At 41.2% G+C, this 25125-nt stretch overlaps 1 protein-coding gene across 2 annotated transcripts in view; it reads left to right on the top strand.

Moving 5' to 3' along the window:
* DLGAP1 (DLG associated protein 1) overlaps window positions 1–25125 on the top strand; it is a 211405-nt gene that overhangs the window by 136946 nt on the left and 49334 nt on the right. Inside the window, exons 3-4 of one of the 2 annotated variants that reach the window (XM_032222208.1) lie at window positions 6707–6884; window positions 12404–12670. In XM_032222208.1, coding sequence (XP_032078099.1) covers window positions 6707–6884; window positions 12404–12670 — 445 coding nt within the window. The remainder of the gene's footprint in view (window positions 1–6706; window positions 6885–12403; window positions 12671–25125) is intronic. The other variant, XM_032222209.1, reaches the window with a different exon arrangement.

Consider the following 25125-nt stretch of genomic DNA (forward strand, 5'->3'; position numbering starts at 1 on the left):
CTGGGTGCGTCTTATACACCGAAAACAGCATTTTTTTGCCTCCTGAAGCCCCGCCCCTTCACCAAAATGGCCATGCATAGCCTTATGGAGGCTTTCAGATAGCTCCTGGGGGCTGGGGAGAGCAGAAATGAACAAAAAACGGACAGTTTTTTGCCCTCCCCCCAGCTGCCAGCAGCACTCTATAAGCCTCTATAAGGCTATGCATGCCATTTTTTTGACAAATATGGCCCATTTTTGAAAAAAATGGACCATTTTTATACTCGTTTTTGCGCCCCCCCCTTCCAGAAGTACTCTGCAAGCCCCCCCAAGGCTATTTATGCCTTTTTTTTAAAGGGGGGGGGCATTTTTGCGAAAAACAGGCCGTTTTGGGGAGGTTTGCAGAGTGCAAAAACTTTTTTTTCCCTTTTGGAAAGCTGTTTAGTTAGAGTGGTTGATGAGAATTACATTGATCAAGTGCTGTCCCAGCAGAAACAAAGTTTTAGGTGCTACAGGATATCAGCTATTTCCTTCTCCGGCACATGGATAAATACACCTGGAAACATCTACCTACCTACCTACCTACCTACTCTCCCTCTCTCCCTACCTACTGTATTTCTCTCTGTCTCTCTCTCTCTCTCTCTCTCCCTCTATCTACCTATATACCTACCTACTCCCTCTCTCCCCCCCCCCACCTATCTACTGTATTTCTCTCTATTTTTCTCTCTCTATCCCTCTACCTACCAACCTACCTACTCTCTCTCCTCCTCCTACCTATCTACTGTATTTCTCGCTCTCTATTCTCTCTATTTCTCTCTCTCTATTCCTCTACCTACCAACCTATCTACACACTCTCTCTCCCTGCCTACTACTGTATTTCTCCCTCTCTTTCTCTCTCTTTCTATCCCTCTACCTACCTACCTATACTCTCTCTCTCCCTACCTACCTACACCCTCTCTCTACCTACCTACGTACCTACCTACTGTATTTCTCGCTCTCGCTCTATTTCTCTCTCTCTATCCCTTTATCTACCTACCTACCTAACTTCTCTCTCTCTCTCCCTACCTACCTACTGTATTTCTCTCTTTCTCTCCCTCTATCTACCTACCTACTTTTTTTAAAAAATTGCCTCTTCAAAACCTGGGTGTGTCTTATACTCCGGTGCATCTTATACTCTGAAAAATACGGTATTTGTTTCAAAGGGGACATGGTTAAATCTCCTGATCAGTTCAATGATTCAAAAAAATAAATTTGACTTGATTTTGTAGTTCGAATTACATGAGAGTACATTTGCACTTTATTAATAATTAATCCTTTCCTTGCCAATCATCTGTTATTTTAAGATTATGTCTGTCCAAGCAGTCATGAAGGGGATAATGCAGAAAAGAATCTTGCCATTTTATGCAGCTATCTTCCTCATTTATTATTCGACGCTGAATTTTAGATGTTGATTTTTATTTCCTTATAACAGTATAGTTCTCCTATGTATAATTTCAAAGTGGCTCCATTTGTCATAATTTGACCCGGTTGCTGAGTGTTGATGGGATGAGCAGTTAAAAATATGAACAGATGGGACCTCACAATTCCACTGAGGGAAGACAGAGCAGCTTTTAAAGGTTAGAGAAAAGTGTGATGTTCCTGTTTCAAAGACAGCTTTCTTTTTTTGGTACTTCTAGACAATGTGTTTGTAATTAGCTTCCATAAAGGACATCCACAGTAGGATTTATGCAGATACATATTCGTAGCTGTTACCTCTTGGCGTTCAACACCACATGTGCAATTGCCATATCATCATTTTAAGCAAAATGATTTAACATCAAATAGCTACTTCAGAAATCAGTTCAACCCATATTTTAGAATGATGATAGAATCAAAACATGAAATGGCTCCTTGGTTTTCCTTAATCAAGGATGTGTTTACAGTTTCTTCCCTCGGTGTTTTTTTCCCCATATCTTTCATAATTGAACATAATCAGCATCCTTTCTTTTGTTTCCAGAACTTTTGTTAATTTCTCAGTAAAAAGAAGAAATTCATTTCAGAGATGAAAGAGAAAAGGCTTTTTCTCACTGTTAGTCACTAACTCTTTTTGAGTGAAACATAGCTTGGGACTTCAATGAATATCTAAGCATGTTAAAGCCTTTGATTTATTGCACATCAAAGAAAGCTCTCGCATTAGAACTTTTTAAGCAGAGTATCCTACTAGATTAAGATGCTTCTAACGGTATTACTGTAGTCCTCACCTAATAACCATGGCAACGATTTCAAAGTTATAACAATGCTAAAAAAGTTACATGATCAGTCCTCGCACTTGTACTTGGTATTTGGCAGGTTTTGCGTATTTACAATGGTTGTAGCATCCCAAGATCGAAATGGGACAACTCTCCACAGCCAATTCGTTACAGCCAAATTGCCACTGTCAACTTGCCATGGCCAACTCATCAAGGAACCATTTGCTGTAGCCAACTCGCCATGGAACAACTTGCTGTGGGATAATTCAACAATTCAATTTAACTATTTAAAATAATTTAAAAAATTATTTTAATTTTTGTCATTCACATTTTATTTTGTCCCTCCTTTGGCATCCTTTCTTTAATGATTCTATAGGGTTATTTCTTCTATATTAGTGTAATTCGTGTCCTGTGGCAAGTTGTCCTGCGGCAAGTTGGCTGTGACAATTTGGCCATGATGAGATGAGCTGGCTGCAGCAAGTTGTCAGAAACCCTCCCAAGATTATGTGATTGCCATTTGAAACCTTCCCAGCCAGTTTTTGACAGCAAAGTCAGTGGAGGAGCTGGCAAGTTGATGCAAATCCTGGTTATGTGATATCTTGTTTAATGATTCTGGGTGACTTATTTGTAATGACTGCAAACAGGATTGCTGGAACTCCCAGGGCTAAGTGCAGAATTCATGTGAATTCATCTGGCATAATCTCATTTCCATCTTTTAAAGCATACTTATTTAAATATTCCTGAAATTAAAGTTAGCATGAGGACCAAATTTGCATCAATATGTATTTCTTAAATATAAACTATAATAGATTTCTTGTGCATAAGTCCCGTTCAGAAAAAACCTGCCTAATTTCTGAGATCAGCCTAACATAAAAAAAATATTTGCATTCTTTACTGAACTTTTCCTACCGTAAGTAATATTTATTCTAAGATCAGTAGATAGTATCTTATATATTATTAGTTTATATTTTATAAGCTGATTATTTTAAAACTTTTATACAGAAAAGGCACATACTTCAGTGCATGTTGGAAGTTGTTTGACACACACATACATATTAATTATGTAGCATGTACCGTGTTTCCCAGAAAATAAGATCCATCCCAAAAAATAAGTCCTGATGGGTGTGGCCAGTACAAGAGGTGGTGAGCACACAGGGGCCGACAGTGTCTGACAGCAGCCGGACCCTTGATGTAATGGAGATAAGTTTGAGAACGGAGACAGAGTCGGCGGGTATACAGGCAATCCAAACTCCCCATGCTGGTGCCTATCAGGCACAGCAGCAGGCAAGCTGAGAGGTGAAATGGGCAGAGCATTGGAATCGTCTACCCCCCCCCATGCCTCTGGCTCCGCCGCGCAGTTTTTGCCCAGTGGGAAATGAAGCTTTGTCTGCTTGCAAATGGGGCGCTTTGAAACAGAGCGAATCGCTCTGTTCCCAAGTGCCCCATAGGTGCCCAAACACTTTTCGCTCAGATGGAGAAATGAGGGAGACTCAAAGCTTCGTCTGCTTGCAAATGGGAAGCTTTGAAATGGAGCAATTCGCTATTTTCAAGCTATTTTCAAGCAGACAAAGCTTCGGCTCCCTCTGAGCGAAAAGTGCACTATGGATCCAGGCGGAGGTGGAGGCATGGGAGGAGGCAGGCGATCCTAATGGGCTTAGCTCCATTTCAAAGTGTCCCATTTGCAAGCAGACAAAGCTTCATTTCTCCATCTAAGTGAAAGGTATGTCTGCCCTGGGAAGCCCTGTAAGCTGTTGCGGCCACGGGCAAGCAGATGGGGGGAGGGAGCAGGCGGGAGCTGCAAAATAAGACATTCCCCAAAAATAAGACCGGGACTTATTTTCACAGAAACACTGTAGCTTCCACTATTCTGTTTTTAAGTCAGTTTATAAATCCTTTGCCCTTTTTCATGCAGTATTTTAAGTTTCTTTTTTTTTATGTTTCTGAGGTATGCATAATTCGTAGAGAACAGAATTAAACTTATTCTCCCCATATTGATAGCTCTAGTTTAAATTTGAATTGTGCTTTTGATTAAAAACCAAAAATGGAGCACTGCACAATAATATTAACAGAATGTATAGCCTGATATCCCCCTCAAAATGCAAAGCACTTTTATCAGAGCCAAGGTGGCGCAGTGGTTAAATGCAGCACTGCAGGCTACTGCTAGATCAGCAGGTCAGCGGTTCAAATCTCACCGGCTCAGGGTTGACTCAGCCTTCCATCCTTCCGAGGTGGGTAAAATGAGGACCCAGATTGTTGGGGGCAATATGCTGACTCTCTGTAAACCGCTTAGAGAGGCCTGAAAGGCCTATGAAGCGGTATATAAGTCTACTGCTATATTGCTATTGCTATCATATTTAGAATTCCTATCTTTACTTTTAAAATCCTTGTACCGAAAGAGCTCACAGAAATGCATTAATTTCTCCTTTCTTTCTCATCTAAGTAAAATTATATAGCACTAGAGACAAATGAACTAAATGATCAATTATTTTGAAAAGGTTGTCAACTGAAAGTTTTTTCTATTCATGATAGTTGCTGATTAGCATGCATATTTTAAAATGTACAATTAGTATGTACATTCATTTGAAAAATATGTGAATTGAATATGGAAAAAACTGGTTTCAAACTAAACCAGTATTTGAAATTGCCTATTTACATTAAGGTGCCTTAAATCAATCAATCTCTCTCTCTCTCTCTCTCTCAATCTCTCTCAATCTCTCTCTCTCTCTCTCTCTCCCTCCCTCCCTCCCTCCCTCCCTCCCTCCCTCCCTCTCTGTTTAAAGACTATATATTTCAATCTATACTACAGCTTGATTAAAATGATAGTTCTTAGAATGATTTTATGTGGCTGACACAAGATAAATGAGAATCAGTAAAAAAAAATAAACTATTGAAATCATTCTAGTTTTTCTTCTAGGCTTTTGTAGTTCATGTAAGTTTACATCATCCATTATTAAACAACAGATTATTTCAAATACATTGGGTTATATCAGATTGTATTATATAAGGCTGTCATCAGGCTGTCAAAACAGCAGATTTGTTAGATATATACAGGGCAACACAAATCTCTGTAGGTGCTTTTCGGTAAAATTAACCCTCATTTTTATAACAGAAAATCCCTGCTTCAATCATGCCACAATAAAGAGGCGACTAGCAAATCCATTTTGGAAAAGCATTTTTTAAAGCCTACTGAATAATGTGCGTTCTTCAGTAAAGAATTCAAATCCAAGTTGCAACCCTATTGAATTGAATTTGGACTAAACAAATGTTCCATGCTCACCATCCAATGGGAGAAAATAGTGAAAACTGAAGGAATCAATATGCCCTATGGAGACAACATCAAGAGTCTAGATGAAGGTGATCAGTACAAATACCTGGCCATCCTTCAAGCTGACAGCTTCAAGCACATTGAAATGAAGAAAAAGTTTAGAAGTGAATACATCGAGGGTATGAAGAAGATATTGCAATCCAAAGTCAGTGGAGGAAATGCCATCAAGGCAATTAACACTTGAACAATTCCAGTCATTAGATACACAACTGGAATTGTGGATTGGACTCAAGTAGAACTAAAAGCTTTGGATAGGAAGACTAGAAAAGTAATGACAATGAATCATTATTCTTCATCCTTTCAGTGACATTGACAGACTCTACTTACCAGGGAAAATATTTAGGCATGAAATATTCCAAATATATCAGATGGTTGAAAAAGAAAAAAAGGCATTGGGAGAATATCTAAAAGAATCGTGAAAAAGATGAATTGAAGCTAGCATACAAGGAAGGTATTACTGAATACTGGAGAAACCAAAATGGCCTACAAGAAAGGCTAAATGAAGAACAGAAAAGAGGCAGGCAAAGTACTACATCACCAGTACATTAAAAAGAACAGCAGATAATAACAAGACCTGGCAATGGCTAAGAACAGGAAAGTTGAAGAAAGAGATAGGCTAATTCCGGCTGTACAAATGCATACAAAGCCAGAATTGAGAAGACAGCAACAGACAGCAAGGGGTGCCTCCACAAAGAAGCTGAAGAAACAGTGGATCACCTAATTAGCTACTCAAGGAGATTGCACAGACTGACTGTAAAGAATAGCAGAATAAAGTAACAACAATAGGGCATTGGAAGATCTGCAAGAAATACTATTTGTGTGCAAGCAAGAACTGGCGAGACCATAAAAAAGAGAAAGTATTAGAAAATGAAGAAACCAAAGTGCTCTGAGACTTTAGAATTCAAACAGACAGGCACCTACTGCAAAACACACCACACTTAACAATTGTTGATAAGAAAGGCAAAAAATTATTTGAACAAATTAATAGGAACAGTTCCCTTTCTGGAGGTTGAGAGCCATGTTTATATATGACTATGGGTCACTAGGTAGATTTTGTGTGTGTGTGTGAATATTTTGGTGGTTATTTTGCTGTGGTACATAATATTGTCCTTAATTATTAGAGATGAAATGTAGATATGGCACAGTGACTTACTTATTGTTATTTTTTCCCTTTAAGGATATCCGGTGAACATTCTCCAAAACTTCAAATCAGAAGCCACAGTTACTTGAGGGCTGTGAGTGAAGTTTCAATCAATAGGAGTTTGGATAGCTTGGATCCTGCAGCTCTGCTTACCTCTCCGAAGTTTCGTTCCCGAAATGAAAGCTACATGAGGGCGATGAGCACGATTAGTCAGGTGAGTGACATGCTTGTAAAATTTTTAAAAAAATGATAGTACAAAACCACCATCCAACTCTCATAAATATAGAATCTATATAATTTATAGATTGTATTAATCTATTGTCCATAATTCTATGGACAATTATGCAATAAAACAAAGTATGACTGTGTTATTAAAAATCCCTTAGCTATATAAATGTCAGTTTCTAATATTCAGTAATATTATTGAATAATCATTGACATAATTAAGAGTCTCAAAATGGTACTCTATAAAATTGGCAGTTGATACCATACACAAACATTCCTCCTGAGTATGTATTTTTGATTTTCCTAATATATCAGAAAATATAAATTACTATACAGTACTTGGGAAAAACATTGTGATAAGGGCAGAGTGCCCACTAAACAGCTTCCACCCACTTAAGGAATAGTCCACTTTTGCATGGTACATCAAGGTGTTTACTTCACATATGGGCTGGGACAAAGGGAATATTAAGAGTTAAATATATATTCAAGGTTTCACTTGCTCACTGGGCCCTTTTAAGCCCCTTCCCAATTAAAAAAGGGTACACATTTGGTCCTGACTCACTTTGGGAGATATTTTTAAAAGATCCTGATCTCCATAGAATCCCCAAGGCAAAAATTTTGTACTGGGGCCATAAACCAGGTGGCATCCCTGATAGGAAGTGTCTCCAGATCCTGTCTATTTGTTTAGTTTTTTACCAACTTGTTTTTTTAATTGTGCTTATAATTCATACCTAATCTTTGATACATAATTGGTAGGCATCATTGATCCATGAAATATAAGATCATAGGTTTGCACGTAATAACACACCCTTAATTATTCATGTATTGTACATATTATTTGTTGAATTAACATTTTTGGTAAACATTCCTGCACATGTAAGCCAATTAATGTAGGCATGACATTAAGCATACAGATTTATGCTTTCAGTGTGCTTTAGAAATGATATATTGGATCCATTTATTTCAGATGTTGCCTGGGTAGAGAAATATATATGGCTCATATATACCAAAGTTTGAGGTATCTGCAGGATTCAAAACTTTTGTGAAAATGAACAAACAGTATCACCTACCACACTACAAATACCACATTTTTCATAGGTCAACATATATAAAGTGGATAGAGCTTGTGGTGCAATGGTAAGACAATTTCTTTGTCACCCACTTCTTATTGTGGATGTCCCTTGTGGATGTCTCTGCAAGTAATGCAGATCCCTAAATGAGTCCTTAGTTGGTTAGAAATCTATTCTAAATCATATCCCAACCAATTTATTCAATATGAACCAGCACTCATTAATGTTGTTTTTGTGGCAAGGAAGAAAAATCTGCAATTTTTCCTGATGTATTCATACAATTCATACTCATACTGTATGTGTATAGCTAGATCTATATCTACTGTATATCCCATTATTCCTTTAGGGGGTAAGCAGTCTTATGCAAATACATAATGGGAGTAAAAAATAATAAGACATTAATGATATGAAGAAAAAAATAAGAAAAGGAAATAAACGAAATCTACTTTACACCAGTACCATTCATGCTTTATATGTCTTTATTCTTGCAAGCCATCTTGGCATCCACCAAACCCATAGACCATCTCACACATTGACTTTCCTTTATTATTCTGCTTTCTTGGGGAAGATTTCATGAACTGCATTCAATCATAACATCTTGGCCTTTGTCTCTACTCTTTATCATTTCCTTCATATATTTGTTTTTGCAATTTGATCCTCACTTTTGCATTTAATCCAGATTCATTCAGTAATCATGCCATTCTTGCTTCAATTCATTCTTCTATTACCATACACAATCCTTAAATATCCCATTTTCATTAGAATCACATTATTTTTATATTTCACCTTACATGAATAATCCTCAGTCCTTTAAAACAATTGACAGGTGTATGTAGTTATACTTAGCCATTTTTGCTTGTTTCAACTGGGAATGTCCAAATAACTCAGATCATCCATGCATATATTCCATATTATTTGCTTTGTCCAGTACTTACGTACTTTCCATTAGTATAATTCCACTCCTTTGTGTGACATCTTTAACATACCATAATTCTTTTTGCTTGTTTTCATGCATCTTTCACATTCTCTTTTCTTAGATTCACTTTCTACTCATTTGTTCCTGCTGTGGTTCTATTTTCACTCTAGTTTTTTTAAACTTTGTTTTCTTTTTTTTCATAATCCATTCTCCCCCCAAGTTCCACATGACACCTCCGAAAAACAGTTTTTCCTGCATTCATCATCTTGCATAACCATTATATTCTTTAATAATTGTGTCAGATTTTCATCATAAACAATTAAATCAGTCATGCTTTTAAGATTCACATCCATTCCTTTGACATAAATATGCATGAACTGAGCCTGATAGTGCTTTTGTATTTGAAATAGACTTTTTTCTAAACACACCAATCATCAGTCTTATTCATTCTTAGACTCCAAATAGCTCAGTTATTTTTAGCATTCTCTCTTGTCTTGTCTTCCAGCCATCCAATTATGTCACCTAGCAGAATATATTTCCCCTATGGATCCTAAACATTCAGAATTATTGCACAATTTTTAGTTATTTATCTTTGCTTTTTCCATTATCACCATTCACTAGAGCAAAACATTCAAGGGACTCCAATTTACAGATTCCTCTTTTCATGCACACCACGCAGTCTACTGTACATGGCATTAATTCATACTTTGTAACATAATTTCTACTCCTTTCTTTCATAATTAAACTTACATCTTAATAATCAGCTTTAATCCAAAAAACGCTAGACTTTTTTTTTCATTTAGAGGTATTACATTGTTCCCCTTTTTATGTTAGTGATACAAACATACAATATTGTAATTGGTTTTCCTTTCCTTTTTTCAATTCATATTCTATATCATTTTCTTCTCTTAAATTGGAAGTTGCAATCTTCCATTTACTATGGTGGTCACCAGACAGGGTCGTAGATATTGGTGTATTCCACCTATTCCAGCATTATTCAATCATTATTCAGCCATTATTCAATCACAAACATTTTTGTATTGCACATTTTGGATAGCATGCCATAAATCAAGAAGTTCCTTTCTGTATCTAAGCAAGCTGGCAACACGATGATGAATTTGTAACTAGTTCTACTAATACACCCACCATTGGAGTGGTAGGCAAGAACTTGAAATTCTGACATAAAACATTTGAAAAGAAAGAAACTTAAATTAAGGAATCATTTTTTAAAAATCCACATAGAGAGAAGCCCAGGGATTCTTCTATATTCATACAAATAGTTTCCTCACTAAACCACAAGCAAAGCTGTTGAGTTTTTAGGATGGATGGTGAAGTTAACAGGCTACTGTGACATAATAGTTTGTTACATGGTTGGCTTCTATTTTTCTTTGAATATAACTGATCTGTCAGTCTTATTTTAGATTTGAAACTCAATTGTTTCATAGGCTTTTATGTCACTAGTAGCAACTTGCAGCATATAATTTACTTAGGGTTTAAGAGGTTCACTGCTGGATCTTAGCAGCATGTTCAGAATTTTATCATTTAGAATTTAAAGAAAACCTTTGTAAGCAACATATTCTGCACCTAATTTTCCTGCAGTTTTTGGACAAGTAGGAAACATTATGTTAGTAATGATTTTCCAATATTTGCATTTTTTCTGTGTAGAGACCCTGCAGAGACTACTAGCAGTGCTTGTAGTAAAGTTTATAAAAAATCAAAGAGAAATGCCTTAAAGAGATGTACCATAATTATTCTCAACAGCTGGCCTACATTGGCCAAAGTATTTTAGTTTTTGTCTTAAATATTGTTGCCATTGTTAATTGCTTTGTTTGCATTGGAATTTTACCATGAAAAAAAACAGTTTACAGAGAATGAAATATCTGGGTACATCTTCAGCATGAAGATCTTTCAAAGAATACCAAAAAATATGATAAAAATCTATATATTGCATAATACATGTCATGTTAGTCAAAAGCCATTGTGGAAGACTTTGTGAGTGATTGACATATAGATAGTTCTAAACTAACAACAGCAATTGGGACTGGAATTTCTGTTGCTAAGTGATGTGGTTGTAAACTGCACCTTCATTGCTTAGCAATGGCAATCCCTGCAGTTCTTGTGGCCATTATTAACTGAATCCTACAGTCATTAAACAAGACAACTTCCTGCCAGTATCCCACAACCAAAATCAGCAGGCAAACTGATAGGAAGTTTCAAGTCCTATGCTCCTAGGCAAGTAAGTGTCTGCTGCTAGGTTTAAAAGGAAATGAGAGGCTGAGCAAGGCTGTGGAGGAAGGTGAGTGAGGGTGCATGAGAGGCATATGATGTGGAGGGTACATAAGGGGGCAAGGAGGATGTGAAAGTGGCCCTATGGGTTGGGAATGATGTAAGAGAGATGTACAATGAGTTGTGGCGGGTCTGTGAGAAGGATTGTGTGGGTCAAGAAGGATGCATGAGAGGCGCTGCATGGGTCAGTGAAGATGTGTGAGAGGTGTGGCATAGGGAAGGTGCAAAGAACATGCAAGATTCATTGCACAGGTATGCAACTCTCAAGAGGTGACACCCAGATTGGGGAGCAAAAGGCACTGTATAGATTCAGAGAGAATGCATGGGCGTGGAAGATACTGTGCAGATTGGGTAGGGTACATGGATGCACAAGTGGTCAACGCAAGCACAAAGGACGTAGGAGAAAATGCATGGATGGGCATGGCTTATCCCCGTTATTTTTTTATCTTTGACTTTAAGGGAAAGTTGGCATGGAAAATTGCAAATGGTGATCATACAGTCATTAGACGCTTGGTAACCAGTCATAATTAGAAACACGTTGCCAAGCACTCTGATTGCAATCACAGGACCTCAGAAATGTCTGAAACAACCAGAATGCCAAGGACCATTCATAGCCATCATTGGTTCAGTATCATTGTAACTTCGCATTGTAACTGTTGAATGAATGTAAGTCAAGGACCACCCGTAAACGTTTGCTTTAAATATTGAACTCCATTAGTAATTTGTCATTAATATTTTGTCACTTTCTTGTCTACTGTTTACTAGTATGTAATCATGCATTCCCTACATCAGTTTACACTTTAATTGCATTTATTTTATTGATTCCCATCCTCTTGGATAACATGCTTTAAACAAAATCCAGGTAGATTTTTTGGCATCAAGTACATTTAAGCCATTTGACATTAAACATTTGGCATATTTAAGGATTCATGTCTTTCATTGGTAATTTTGTAATTAATGTGGGCAGTTTGCATCATGCTGTAGACAACTGAAAAATAAAGGGATTTCTATTTGTAATGGAACATGAACATATTTTACTTACATCTTTATGTACTTTAAAAACTTACAAACCCAAAAGGCAATGGCTTATGTACCGTTTACTCTACTTTGTGATTCTTTACAATGGGAAAATAAAGTTTTAATCCCTCTTCTTTCTGCTATAATATAGTACTACAAATTTCACTTTCTATTGGCTATAATTGGTTGCAATTAAGCAGTGTGCTTTTTTGCCTGCAGGTAAGTGAGATGGAAGTAAACGGTCAGTTTGAATCCGTCTGTGAGTCTGTATTCAGCGAACTAGAATCTCAGGCTGTAGAAGCTCTGGATCTGCCAATGCCTGGGTGTTTCCGCATGAGGAGCCACAGTTACGTGAGAGCAATCGAAAAAGGCTGTTCCCAAGATGATGAATGTCTGTCTTTGAGATCCTCATCTCCACCTCGCACGGCCACTACTGTGAGGACCATCCAAAGCAGCACTGGTGAGTCATCCTTGGCCTGCTCTCTAGTTATAATAATGAATGTTAAATGGATTGTTTAATCTAAATGGATGTTTGATCGCTCAGTCCTTTGAATTCAATGACCCTTCATATCCTGCACGGTCACTTGTATCATTTTCCTTAGATATTCCTTAAAACTTTGTATTGTCTGTCTGCCCTTTGTGGATTGTTGCTAATAATTGCATGTAGTCAGAACACTCTGTAGCTGCTTATGCTCAACAGATTACTGTATTTTTCGGAGTATAAGATGCTCCGAAGTATAAGACGCACCTAGCTTTTAGGGAGGAAAACAAGAGGAAAAAATTCTCCCTCTGCCTCCCAGCACTTTGCCTCCTGGCACCAAACAGCAAACACTACAAAAGATATACACTGTTTGTGGTGTTACATTTCAGAATATACTTGTACAGATGCTGTTAAAATTGTTGTAGCTTTCTGGAAGTATACATTATTCTCTGCTATTGAAAAGAAGATACAATAGCAGTAGGCCTCTTCAGATCAAGCATTTATTTTAAAAACTTCATTTTGTTGAGTTGTCTAGAACAATAATAAAGCAGTCTTTAAAAAATAAGTAATAATTTTAACATTCTATAGGCATTTATAGTTATTGACTTACCTCCTTGCAGCAAAGAGCCTGTTTCAGTTTAGCCTGATTAGAAGAAAAATAATCTGCCTCTGCCTTGCAGCAATTTGCCTCATTGCAGCAAATAGCAAATTTTACTTTCAATTTCAGTTTTAGCACGGGGCTCCCGATGATCAGCTGTTTCAGGCTGCAGGGATTGCCATAGCCTATTGCCACCTCCCCAAGCCCCATTTTTTCTGTTTGCTGCAAAGAGGAAAATTGCTGGGAGGCAGAGATCAAAGGATGGGGGCCAGGGGGTGGGTGGGGCTACATTCAGTGTACAAGACGCACCCAAATTTTCACCCTCTTTTAAGAGGGAAAAAGGTGCATCTTATACTCCAAAAAATATGGTAGTTTTTTAAATTGATAATATATGTAGTTCTTGATTTATAACAGCAATTGGGACAGATTGCTGTCACTAAGTGATATAGTCATAAATTTAGCACAGTGTCACACAGTGACGTGCAGGCAGCGGAGGCAGGGCCTCACCACTGTCATCATGAAAAGAAAAAGAAATTAAAAGGAAAAAGGCTGAGGTAGTTGCTGCCAGAGTCACAGTGGATGACTCTGCTTAGTGCTTAACTGTTTAAAAAAGCCTCTAAAAAAAGTGTCCTCTGCAGGAGGAGGCGAGAGAACCACGTGCCTCATTTAGTCTGACTTTATGATCACTCAAGCAGAGTTAAGCAAGGGTTAAAAGCCGAAAAATTCCTGTAGATGAGGCACATGGTTCTCTCACCTCCTCCTGTAGAGGGCACTTTTTAGAGGCTTTTTTAAAACAGTTAAGCATCCATTGGAGGCTCTGGCAGCAGCTAACCCAGCCTGACCTCAGCAGCTCTTGCCTTTTTCTTTTTACATTTTTTACATTTTCATCATGGCAGACAAGAGCAGAGTTGAAATCCTCTGTGACACAGCTGGAAAAGGTATGTGGGTCAGAGGGAGGGGGGAGGAATTCAAAATTAATGTAATTTGTAAGTAATTGTAATTTGTATTATTGTAAGTAATTTGTGTGTGTTTGTGTGTGTGTGTGTGTGTGTGTGTTTTAACCGCCTCTGCTGGCGCGCGGGCTGGCACTTTATTTTTTATGTGGGACATAGCGGCTGGCAGGACTTTTGGACATAGCAGCAGGCCAGGGCTTTAATTTGGACATAGCGGCAGGGTGGCTTTTGCTTCTACCGTAGATAAAAGCAGCTGATCTGCCTATTCCCGAAGCCGTCACTTTTATTTGTTTAATATAACACAGCACCAGCCTCGGGTTTTCCTAGTGCTTTTTGGAAGGGCCCGTTGCTCGCTCGACTGTGCCGGAGGACCTTTGCCGGCTCTTCCACCTCCCGCGTCTCTGATCCCACCTTCCCCCTCCAAACACCCCACGGCCTGGGCGGGCCTGGCTCCAGGTGTCTGGAAGATGAGCGCCATTGAGCAAGACGCATCCCGCTGTATGGCGGACATGGCGGCGGGACTTTAAAACCCTGCCGCCGTGTCCACCATAGAACAGGGCGTCCCACTCTATGGCAGACATGGCGGCAGGGCTTTAAAGTCCCGCTGCCATGTCTGCCATACAGCGGGACACGTCCTGCTCTATGGTGGACACAGTGCCGGGACTTTAAAGCCCTGACGCCGTGTCCACCATAGAGCGGCTTTTGCCTGCTTGCCTCACCAGCCATAAACCTCACCGCACATCACTAGTGTCACATAATCATATTGTTTAGTGATAGAAGTTCTAACTGCTGTCATAACACCAGGACCATTTTGCTGTTAAGCAGAAAGAGTTGGAAGTCCCAGGCAAAGAAAGGGAGTTTTTTGGGAGGTTGTGGCAGATGAGTACTGGGGAGCACGGATGACCAGCAAGGGTTGCATGTGGGTTCTAGGGAATGCAGCTGAGCTGGGTAGGACCTCAGGCAGGCCAACGAGAGCTGTGGGTGACAATGTGCTGTGTGTAGCTGTGCACTACAGACAGGGCAGGGAGAGTGCTGCAGATGGGCACACATTGTGCCACAATGGGCCACCTCACCACAGCCAACTCACTGCAGCCAACTTGCCATGGCCAGCTCAGCACAGCTAATTCACCATGGGACAACTCACCATGGCCAACTTATTGTGGGACAACTTGCTGTGGGACAATTCAATAATTCAATTTAATCATTTAAAATAATTTTAAAATAATTTTAATTTTTATCGTTCACATTTCATTTTGTCCTTCCTTTGGCACCTTTTAAAAAATGATTCTATTCCACCATTTCTTAGACATTAGTGTAACTCTTGCCCTGTGGTGAGTTGTACCTCAGTGAGTTGGCCCGGGAAGTTGGCCACAGTAAGTTGTTCTAGACCCCACTGTACAATGCAGGCCGGTGAATGGATGCTATAGTGTACAAGATCCCTGGGATCTTCTACTCCGTATTGGATTTTGTTGAGAGAAAAATCAGCCGGAGTGATATAGGGAAGCAACTTGCAACCTTTCCTGTTCCCAATTGATTTTGTTTGTGAGAAATTGACAGGGATGGACACAAATGGTAATCATGTGACCACTGCTTAGTGCAACATCATAATCATGAGGTGGATGCCTGAGTGCCTGGATTGCAATCACTTGATTATGGGATATTGTAACATCCCATCCCAGCTACAATTTTGCGGACTGGTCATAACTCCCTCTTGTTTAGTGTTATCATAATTTTGAACAGTCACTGAAAAAGTAAAGACAACTTTTGTAATAGTGTATATGGTAACAACATCGCACCAGACTTTTCTTTGCACTTGTACTTTTAAAAATTTGCATTTGTGTATCCAGCTTTGCTTTTGCTTTGTTGAGAAGCAACCCCAGAAGGAGTGCTTGACAGCTCGTAAATTACTTCCAACTGTTGCAAAACATCCAAGCTTCCATCTTCTCCTGAGAGGGTGGGGAAGAGAAAGAGTGCAAAAAAAGTAGATGGGGAGGCAAATCAGTGCATCAAAATTCTAGGCAGAAATGGAAGGAAAATGAAAGGAACAGAAGAAACTGATAAGGCTTAGGACAGCACCTGGCTATGAGTGTGCATTCACATGTACAATAGGGGGAGAAAAGGTAGAAACAGGGAGCAGTGTGTATGTACTGTATTTGTGCAAAAGAGGAAAGCTGAGTTAGGTTCATTATAGTCAATAGCACAATAGAAGTATCATCTTACTACTAGTTTAGCCTAATTAAAGTTTATTACCAGTATAGCTTCCTGAAAGAAGTCATAATATTGTATAGCACTTCTGGGCAGATGTCTCAAAGGTGCTTGATTTTTTCCCCCCAAAAGGCAACTGGATTGTTTTGCTTCTCATTCAAGAAGCTTCATCAGTTGTACCTGGACGGTGGGAGGAGGAATGTTTGTGGAAGGATAGTTACTGACAGTTGAGGCTGGATGGTGGGGTAGAAGGTTAGGTAGTGACAGTTGAGACTGGTTGGTGGGGGGATGGGAGGATAGGTTCTGACAGGATGGGCAGGGAAGGGAAGGATTGTATTTCTTTACAGTCATTGGTCGTTAGCTCTCACTGAGAGCCATTGAAGCCACTTGGGGATTATTTGTGCCTTCAAGGACACTTGAATCAAGAATGCAAATGTCTCCATGGACATTCTAGGTAGATGTTTCCATCTTCTGACGAAGTTGCAAGTGAAGATCATCCTGAAGGATAAAAAGACATCCTTAAACAATAAGCCTGTATGGTTGATATGTCCTCATGGCCTTAATGGAGAATACACCTTGGGAATCTCGGTAAATGTTTTTAAAAGTTTCAGTCATACTGATTGAATTGTCTTCCCATAAATCATCTATATCAGTGATGGTGAACGTTTTTCTGCTCGGGTGCTAAAGGGGCACGGCCATTACACCCATAATGCAATGCTTTCTGCCTGGCGCATGCGCAGAACTCCCCCACGCTCCCCCCACATTCGTGGACCGGCCTCACCGAAGCCTCTGGACTTCCGGTAGGCCCATTGGGCTGTTTTTCACTCTCCCCAGGCTTCAGGCAAGCCCCCTGAAGCCTGGGGAGAGCAAAAAATGGCCCAACGGGCCTACCGGAAGTTCAAGAACAAACTTCCGGTAGGCCCGTTGTGCCATTTTTCATCATCCACAGGCTTCATAGGCTTTCCTGGGAAGGGCGAAAACGGTCTCCCCCGCCCTCCGAAAGGCAGAAAATCAGCTGGCCAATGCACACATGCATGCTGGAGATGACATAGGGCAACGCCTCATGTGTCCTCAGATATGGCTCCACATGCCACCTGTGGTTCGCCATCACAGATCTATTTAATTTACATTTAAAAATTTTCTTCTATTCCTATTATAACATAAAAATACAGAACACTCCTTTTATTATTGCATGTTGAGCTGCCATTACTATGACTCTGAAGAAATATGTGTGTTAAAGATATGTATGGTCTTCTTGACTATATCCCCAGTATTTGGACTATATCAAGATACTAGAAATATTCCAGGCTTGGCTTAAATAATTATCATTCCACCTGATTTTCAGCAGTGCTGTGTTGCTATGTATTTTGTCTTTCAACTTTGGTTTGCTGTGGATTAGTTAATGTTGTGTCTTTACATTAGCAAGGAAGCTTTTTAATAGAATATTATTTTGCATGTACCTTAATTTTTCCAGGTTCTTTTTTTGTGGTTATTGTGGTTATTATTTAATTAATACTTCTTTTATATTCTTTTTAATTAACTTATTAATTAATTCTACTAATCAGTTTAGCAAAAAGACTCCACTAAAATAACAAATAGCTTGATTTTTGTTGAAACAGTAAGTCTTAACAATTTAGGAATGACATAACAATATATATTTTTTCCCAACCTATCTGAAATAGCAATAACAATAGCACTGAGATTTATATATCACTTCACAGTGCTAAGTGCTTTACAGAGAGCATATTGCCCCCAACAATCTGGGTCCTCATTTTACCGACCTCAGGATGGACGGTTGAGTAAACCTCAAGCTGGTGAGATTTGAACTGACAAACCACAGAACAGCCGACAGCCAGCAGAAGTAGCCTGCAGTACTGCATTCTAATCACTGCATTATCACAGCTTTACCTGCATCATTAAATATCTGCATCATTAAGCTACATAATTGTTCTGAGAATATATTTATCAGAAACTCCAGAAGTTTCTGGAGTTATTTTCTTAATCAAAATAACATAAATATTAGGTCATATCTTGATTAGTGAATCTTCCACACTAGGATTTATTGCATAATGAAGATATTAATAAGGCAGTCTCGCAAACCAGAAACTCTCTATCATGACTAAAATGTAATGGCATTAAACCTAAAGTTCAGCAAAAACACTTTTAAAAAATTCTAATTTGAAGAAATTATATAATAAACCCAAGGAACAAATCATGCCTTGGACTGCACAAAAAGACAGGCAGAATTGAATCATGAAAAGTCTTTTGACAACTAAATTTTCACTTTTCTTTTGGATCAGTCTTTAAAGTGTTAGCCTTTTCCTTACACAAAAGCCTTAATGAATAATTATACTCATTATAAATAGCCTACATGCTTAATGAATATACTTTCTGTTCAAAGTTTCATGTAGTAGTGGGGGGAAATCATATTTCAAAACCAAGAAATGCTAGCACTGGTTTTGATATAAATTGAAGAAGTGAAATGCAATGGACCTCTTCAAATAAACATTTAGGCCCATGATGGCAAATCTATGGCACATGTGCCACAGATGGCATGCAAAGCCCTCTCTGCGGGTGCACAAGCCGTCGGCCCAGCTCAAGTTCACCACACAGGCACGCGTGCCTCCTGCCAGCCAGCTGATTTTCGGTCTCTGCCACATATGCATAGTGATGTGCATGCATGCACAGGGGCGTGCAGGGACAAGCACAGGGGGTGTGGTGCCTCCCCCATGGGCCATTTTTGGTCCCAGGGGCTGCAGGTTGGCCTGCTAGGCCCACCCAAAATGGGGTGGTGGATCACATGGGGGGCATGGGGCATTGCACATGCATGCGCAGGGAGGCGGGGTGCACGGGGGTGGTTTGCATACACATTGCATTATGGGTGCGGGCACACACACTTACGGCACGTTATGACAAAAAGGTTAGCCTTCACTGACCTAGGCCCTGTGGTTCTTTTTGAGTTCTCCCAGTGGTGATTTGATTAGGCAATAGTTGTTCTTACTGCTTCTTGTCAGTTACTGGATATTGTGGATTTTGTATTTGTTTTTACTTCTGTGAGTCAGTAGAATAGCTCGCTTTGCTTTTTTAAAACTATTTCTCCAAGTCAAATTGCATGTCTTGCTTTTTTATACATTTGATTTTCTTACGTCTTTACAATGGACATCTATCAGTGATTTCGGCAATGTATGTTATTATGTCCATTTAGCTACTTCTTACTTTTGTATACACAAAAGCATCCCTCATCCTTACGGAAATGTCTTTGGAAAAGTAAGAATGCATTCTACCACTTAATGCTCTGTTCCATGGGCTTGCAACTTTTTTGACTTTTGGCATGCAAAAGTCAGAATAAGAATACAATGCAATTAAAACTGAACAATTCAGTAGTGTTTACATAATTATACCATATATTTAATAATTTCTCCTAAATTATAATTAGATGATAATTTTCCACCAGCCATACCTAAAAACTAGAGACACCTGTCAATCTGCAGCTACCAGTTCTATTGTTCTGGCTTAAAACTTTGCTTTTTGTAACCTTCTGACAAGCAAACTCAATTTGACAAGCAAAGCCAGATTCACTTAACAACCATGTTATTAATTTAACAATTGTATTTGTATTTAATAGATTTATAGGCCGCCCAATCCCGGAGGACTCCGGGCGGCTTACAGAAAGATGTAAATTATAAAAAATGAAGAATTAAAAGACAATGAAACAGATTAAAACCTCACCATGCACCCAATCTAGTCGGGGCTGGACCTCAGTAATGAGGTCAACAGCCCCCGGCCTGCTGGAATAGCCAGGTTTTGACAGCCTTTCGGAAGGCCATGAGAGTGGGTAGGGTCTGGATCTCTGGGGGTAGTTCATTCCATAGGGTCGGAGCGGCTACAGAGAAGGCCCTCTTCCGACATTGCCTGGCTGATGGCACCTGAAGGAGGCCTGCCCTGTGCGATCTTACTGGCCATTGGGAGATATGCGGCAGTAGGCGGTCTCACAGGTATCCAGGTCTTAAGCCATGTATGGCTTTAAAGGTAATGACCAGCACCTTGAATCGTATCCGGAGACCAATAGGAAGCCAGTGCAGCTTGCGGAGGATAGGTGTAACATGGGTGTATCTTGGTACACTCAGTATCGCTCGCACGGCTGCATTCTGGACTAATTGCAGTCTCCAAACACTTTTCAGGGGCAGCCCCATGTAAAGCGCATTACAGTAGTCTAGTCTTGAGGTGACGAGGGCATGAGTGACCGTTTGAAGTGCCTCCCGATCCAAGTAGGGCCGCAACTGATGCACCAGGCGAACCTGGGCAAAGGCCCCCTGGTCACAGCCGAAAAGTGATGTTATAATGTCAGCTGCGGATCCCCAAGTTGCGGGCCCTCTCTGAGGGGTGTAGATTTTCACCCCCCAGGATTAAGGATGGACTATCTGGGCTGTCCTTCGGGGGCATCATCCACAGCCACTCGGTCTTGTCAGGATTGAGTGCAAGTTTGTTCACTCCCATCCAGATCCTGACAGCTTCCAGGCACCAGCACATCACGTCCACTGCTACACTGAGCTGGCATGGGGCGGAGAGATACAGTTGTGTATCGTCCGTATATTGATGATATTTAATCCTGTGCTGACGAATGATCTCACCCAGCGGCTTCATGTAGATGTTAAATAGGAGGGGGGACAAGACCGAACCCTGCGGCACACCACATTTAAGGGGCCTAGGGGTCAACCTTTGCCCTCCAACCAACACCGACTGCGACCTGTCGGAGAGGTAAGAGGAGAACCACCGTAAAACAGTGCCTCCCACTCCCACCTCTTCCAGCCGTTGCAGAAGGATACCATGGTTGATGGTATCGAAGGCTGCTGAGAGGTCAAGGAGCACCAGGATAGAGGAATGTCCTCCATCCCTGGCCTGCCAGAGATCATCGGTCAGTGCAACCAAAGTGGTTTCGGTGCTGTATCCGGGCCTGAACCCAGACTGAAAGGAATCTAGATAATCTGCTTCATCCAAGATCCGTCGGAGTTGAAGGGCCACCACCTTCTCAGCAACCTTCCCCACAAAAGGGAGGTTGGAGACCAGACGATAGTTCTTAATAATAGCTGGGTCCAGAGAAGGCTTCTTGAGGAGGGGTCTCACCACCGCTTCCTTCAAAAGTTGCAGGAAAGATCCCTCCTGCAAAGAGGCGTTCGTAATCATCTGGAGCCAGCCTCGTGTTACCTCCTTGTGGTCGAGACCAGCCAAGAGGGACACGGGTCCAGTAAGCAGGTGGAGGCACTCATCGCTCCCATGGCCTTGTCCACTTCCTCAGGGGTGACAAGCTTGAACTCATTCCAGGAATTCTGAACAAGACCCTCCCTCGGCATCTCCGCTGGTACTGTCCAAGTGGAGTCCAGGTCTGCCCGAATCTGAGTGATTTTGTCCGACAGAAACTGAACGAACTCCTCAGCTTTTCCCTGTAAGGGTTCCCTCGCATCCTCACCCTTCAAGAGAGAGCGGGTTATCCTAAACAGGGCGGCTGGGCGAGATTCTGCGGACGCAATAAGAGCGGGAAAATGTGCACATTTTGCCGCCCGTATCACCACTAAATAAGTCCTAATAAAGGCTCTTAATAGTGTTCAGTTGGATTCGGAGTTACTAGCCCTCCAGCGTCACTCTAGGTGTCTCTTTTGGCGCTTCATCTCCCGGAGTTCCTCGGTAAACCCAGGTGCCCTCCTGGATCCACTGCCGCGGAGAGGCCGCAAAGACGCAATCCAGTCCAGCTCCTCAGTCGCCGCAGTATTCCAGGCGGCAACCAAGGACTCTGTCGGATTGTGGGCAAGGGAGTCAGGTATCTCACCAAGCTCCCTCTGAAATCCCAGCGGGTCCATCAGGTGCCTGGGGTGGAACCATTTAATCGGTTCCACCTCCCTGCAATGGGGGAGTAGCTTCCTAAAGTCAAGCCTCAGCATGGAGTGATGTGACCATGACAAGGGCGAGATCTCTATTCCCCTTAATTCAAGATTACGTCTCCACTGCCCGAGAGAAATACGAGGTCGAGCATGTGTCCCGCTCTATGAGTCAGACCCTGAATTACCTGGGTCAAGTCCATGGTTGTCATGGAAGCCATGAACTCCTGAGCCCCATCTGAGTGTTCGCCTAGCGATGGCAGGTTGAAGTTCCCCAGTACAATTAGTCTGGGGAACTCGACCGCCAACCCGGCTACCGCCTCTAGGAGTGCAGGCAGGGCTGTTGTGATGCAGCTGGGAGGTAGGTATGTCACGAACAAGCCCACTTGAATCCCTAGGTCCAACTTCAAGAGAAGAGACTCACACCCCACAATCTCTGGAGCAGGGCTCCTGCGAGGAACTAAAGACCTTCGGATAATAACTGCCACTCCCCCACCCGTTTTCTGGTGTCGTGGTTGGTGGAGCACCTGGAACCCTTCTGGGCACATTTCTGAGAGGGAGACTCCTCCCTCATGGCCCAGCCAGGTTTCAGTAATACACGCCAGGTCTGCCCCCTCGTCTAATATTAAGTCCCGGACGAGGGGAGCTTTATGAATCACAGACCTGGCATTTAGCAACAGCAACCTGAGACCAGGGCCCTGACATCCCTTGTTACCAGGTCCTTGAGTTGAGCTTGAAGGGCCGGAACAAGGGATCGCTGTAATGTAGCGAGCCCTCCTTCCCCGGTAATGGCTAGCCCAGCAGCTCCCGTCATACCTGCCCCTCCCGGTCATAACCGAAATGCTCCGACCCACCCCTATCCCTGTAGACCCCTCCCCTTCTCCCATGGCCCCCATTCTTCCCGGCAGGCCATACCTACCATTCATTCTAGGATGGAAGGCAGGTCTGGGCCCCCATCCACTTCTGCTTCTGCACTCAGTGGAGGGGGCTCCAGGCCGCACTCTCGGTCCTCTCATATATACCACACAAGCACTCTCCTCATACACACCCCACAATAATCTTTTTAAAATACAATAATATAACAAATCAATTAGTTTAAAAGTGGGTACATTCTTCTTCATTCACACGATCACACACTCCACAAACAGAATTAGACGCAGATCTTGATCCCGTACAAGCGGTTCGCACAATTTTGAATAGCTGGAACTAATAATGGTTTAGGAGGGAGAGTTCCTCGCTCTCTCTTTCCTCCTGCGAGGCCTGGAAAAGCTGCCAAGGTGGTCCAGAGTCTGGGGTGACTGAAGCGGTTGAGGCAGGGGTAGGCACCAGTTGGAAGGGGCGCTAGATCCCCACCCGCGTCTTCACCGTCTTCCGTCGTTTCCTTCTGTAAAGGGCGTGTAACATAAAACAAACCACAGAAGCTGCCAACACACCAAAAGATCTTCATAATCGCTGCGGCGGTGGTGTAGTTTGAAGGATAAAACGGAAGAAAAGAGGGGAAAGAGGCTCCAGCCAGTACCAGGAATGGCGGCCACTGAGGGAGGTAGTCATCCGATCCCCAGGCGCCCCACCTACCCAAGCTGACGACGCCAAAAACAAGATGGTCCAGAAAATGGCGCTATCTAAGGAGGCACTCCTGGGGTAGCAACGGATGACAGCAACCGCAGTAAGAGGCCAGGCGCAAGGACCCAGGAGCCGAGATTAAACCAGACAAAGTGTCGGGCAATGAGAAGTCTTCCAGCGGCGATGGTAAGGCAGAAGCGAGGGCACAACGAGAAGAGAGAGGGTGTGTGCTTGGAAGAGCTACGGTGGTGGCAGAGAAAGCCAGCCGCCCAGTCCCAGCACACATCACCGCAAACTCACCACCCCCTCTGAGAAAACGGAGCACAACCCGTCGCATCGGCACAGCCTGGCATAGATCTAACGACTCCCTATGGCGGTGGGGCTGAGACCGTCGTTGTTGGTGCAGCGTTGTCGTTATCAGCGCAAGCGTCACCCAATTACAGTGATTCATTTAACAACTGTGGCAAGAAAGATCATAAAATGGGGCAAAACTCACTTAATAACTGAATAACCTAAAGCTAGTTTTAATGCAGATTTAATGTAGTTTCAGGGAGCATGCCTTATGACCAATCAGAATCATAGCAGCATTTAAGACTAATTAGCAATTTGGAAATATATATTATAATTTTGGCACACTTCTAGTCTGTCCTTTATCATATTTTCCTAGTATTAAGTTGCATATTTTTCTGATGCTGAAAATCATCAGTGCTCAGTACAGAAAATCATTTTTATAGTTGCTACAAGCATTATTGAAATTCTCAATAAATTATACCTGCTTTATTTCACTTCTTATTAGCACTTATCAAATAATTCCAATAGTTTAGTAAATCTGGTTGCACTATTTAAGAAGCTATATTGATTCTTTTTAGCAGGATTTGTCCTTTTATATCGATATGATGGATAAGTATTTTTAACTGTTTCTTTCCACCAATTTCCTGAATCAAGTTAGCTGCTCTGTAATTTCCTGTGAACTCTGCAACAACTGTATAATTATAACACTAACCAAACATTGGAAAATGAATATCTGAAAACTGAAATTTAAATTGTCTTTTAGCAATTTCCTAATACAGAGGGCGTTTAAGAATGCTTTACAAATTTTGGTGGATCATTAAAGACTATTGTCTTAATTTTTTGGTGCCTCTGCCCAAAATTATTGATTTTTGAACAAGCACTTGCTCTATATTTTCTATAATAAAAGCAGATGCAAAGAATTGGTCAGTTATCAATTTCCATATGACTGAATATACCCAGCTGACTCTTAGTTCCAG

Source organism: Thamnophis elegans, chromosome 8, assembly GCF_009769535.1.
Source record: "Thamnophis elegans isolate rThaEle1 chromosome 8, rThaEle1.pri, whole genome shotgun sequence".
Taxonomy (NCBI): Eukaryota; Metazoa; Chordata; class Lepidosauria; order Squamata; family Colubridae; genus Thamnophis; species Thamnophis elegans.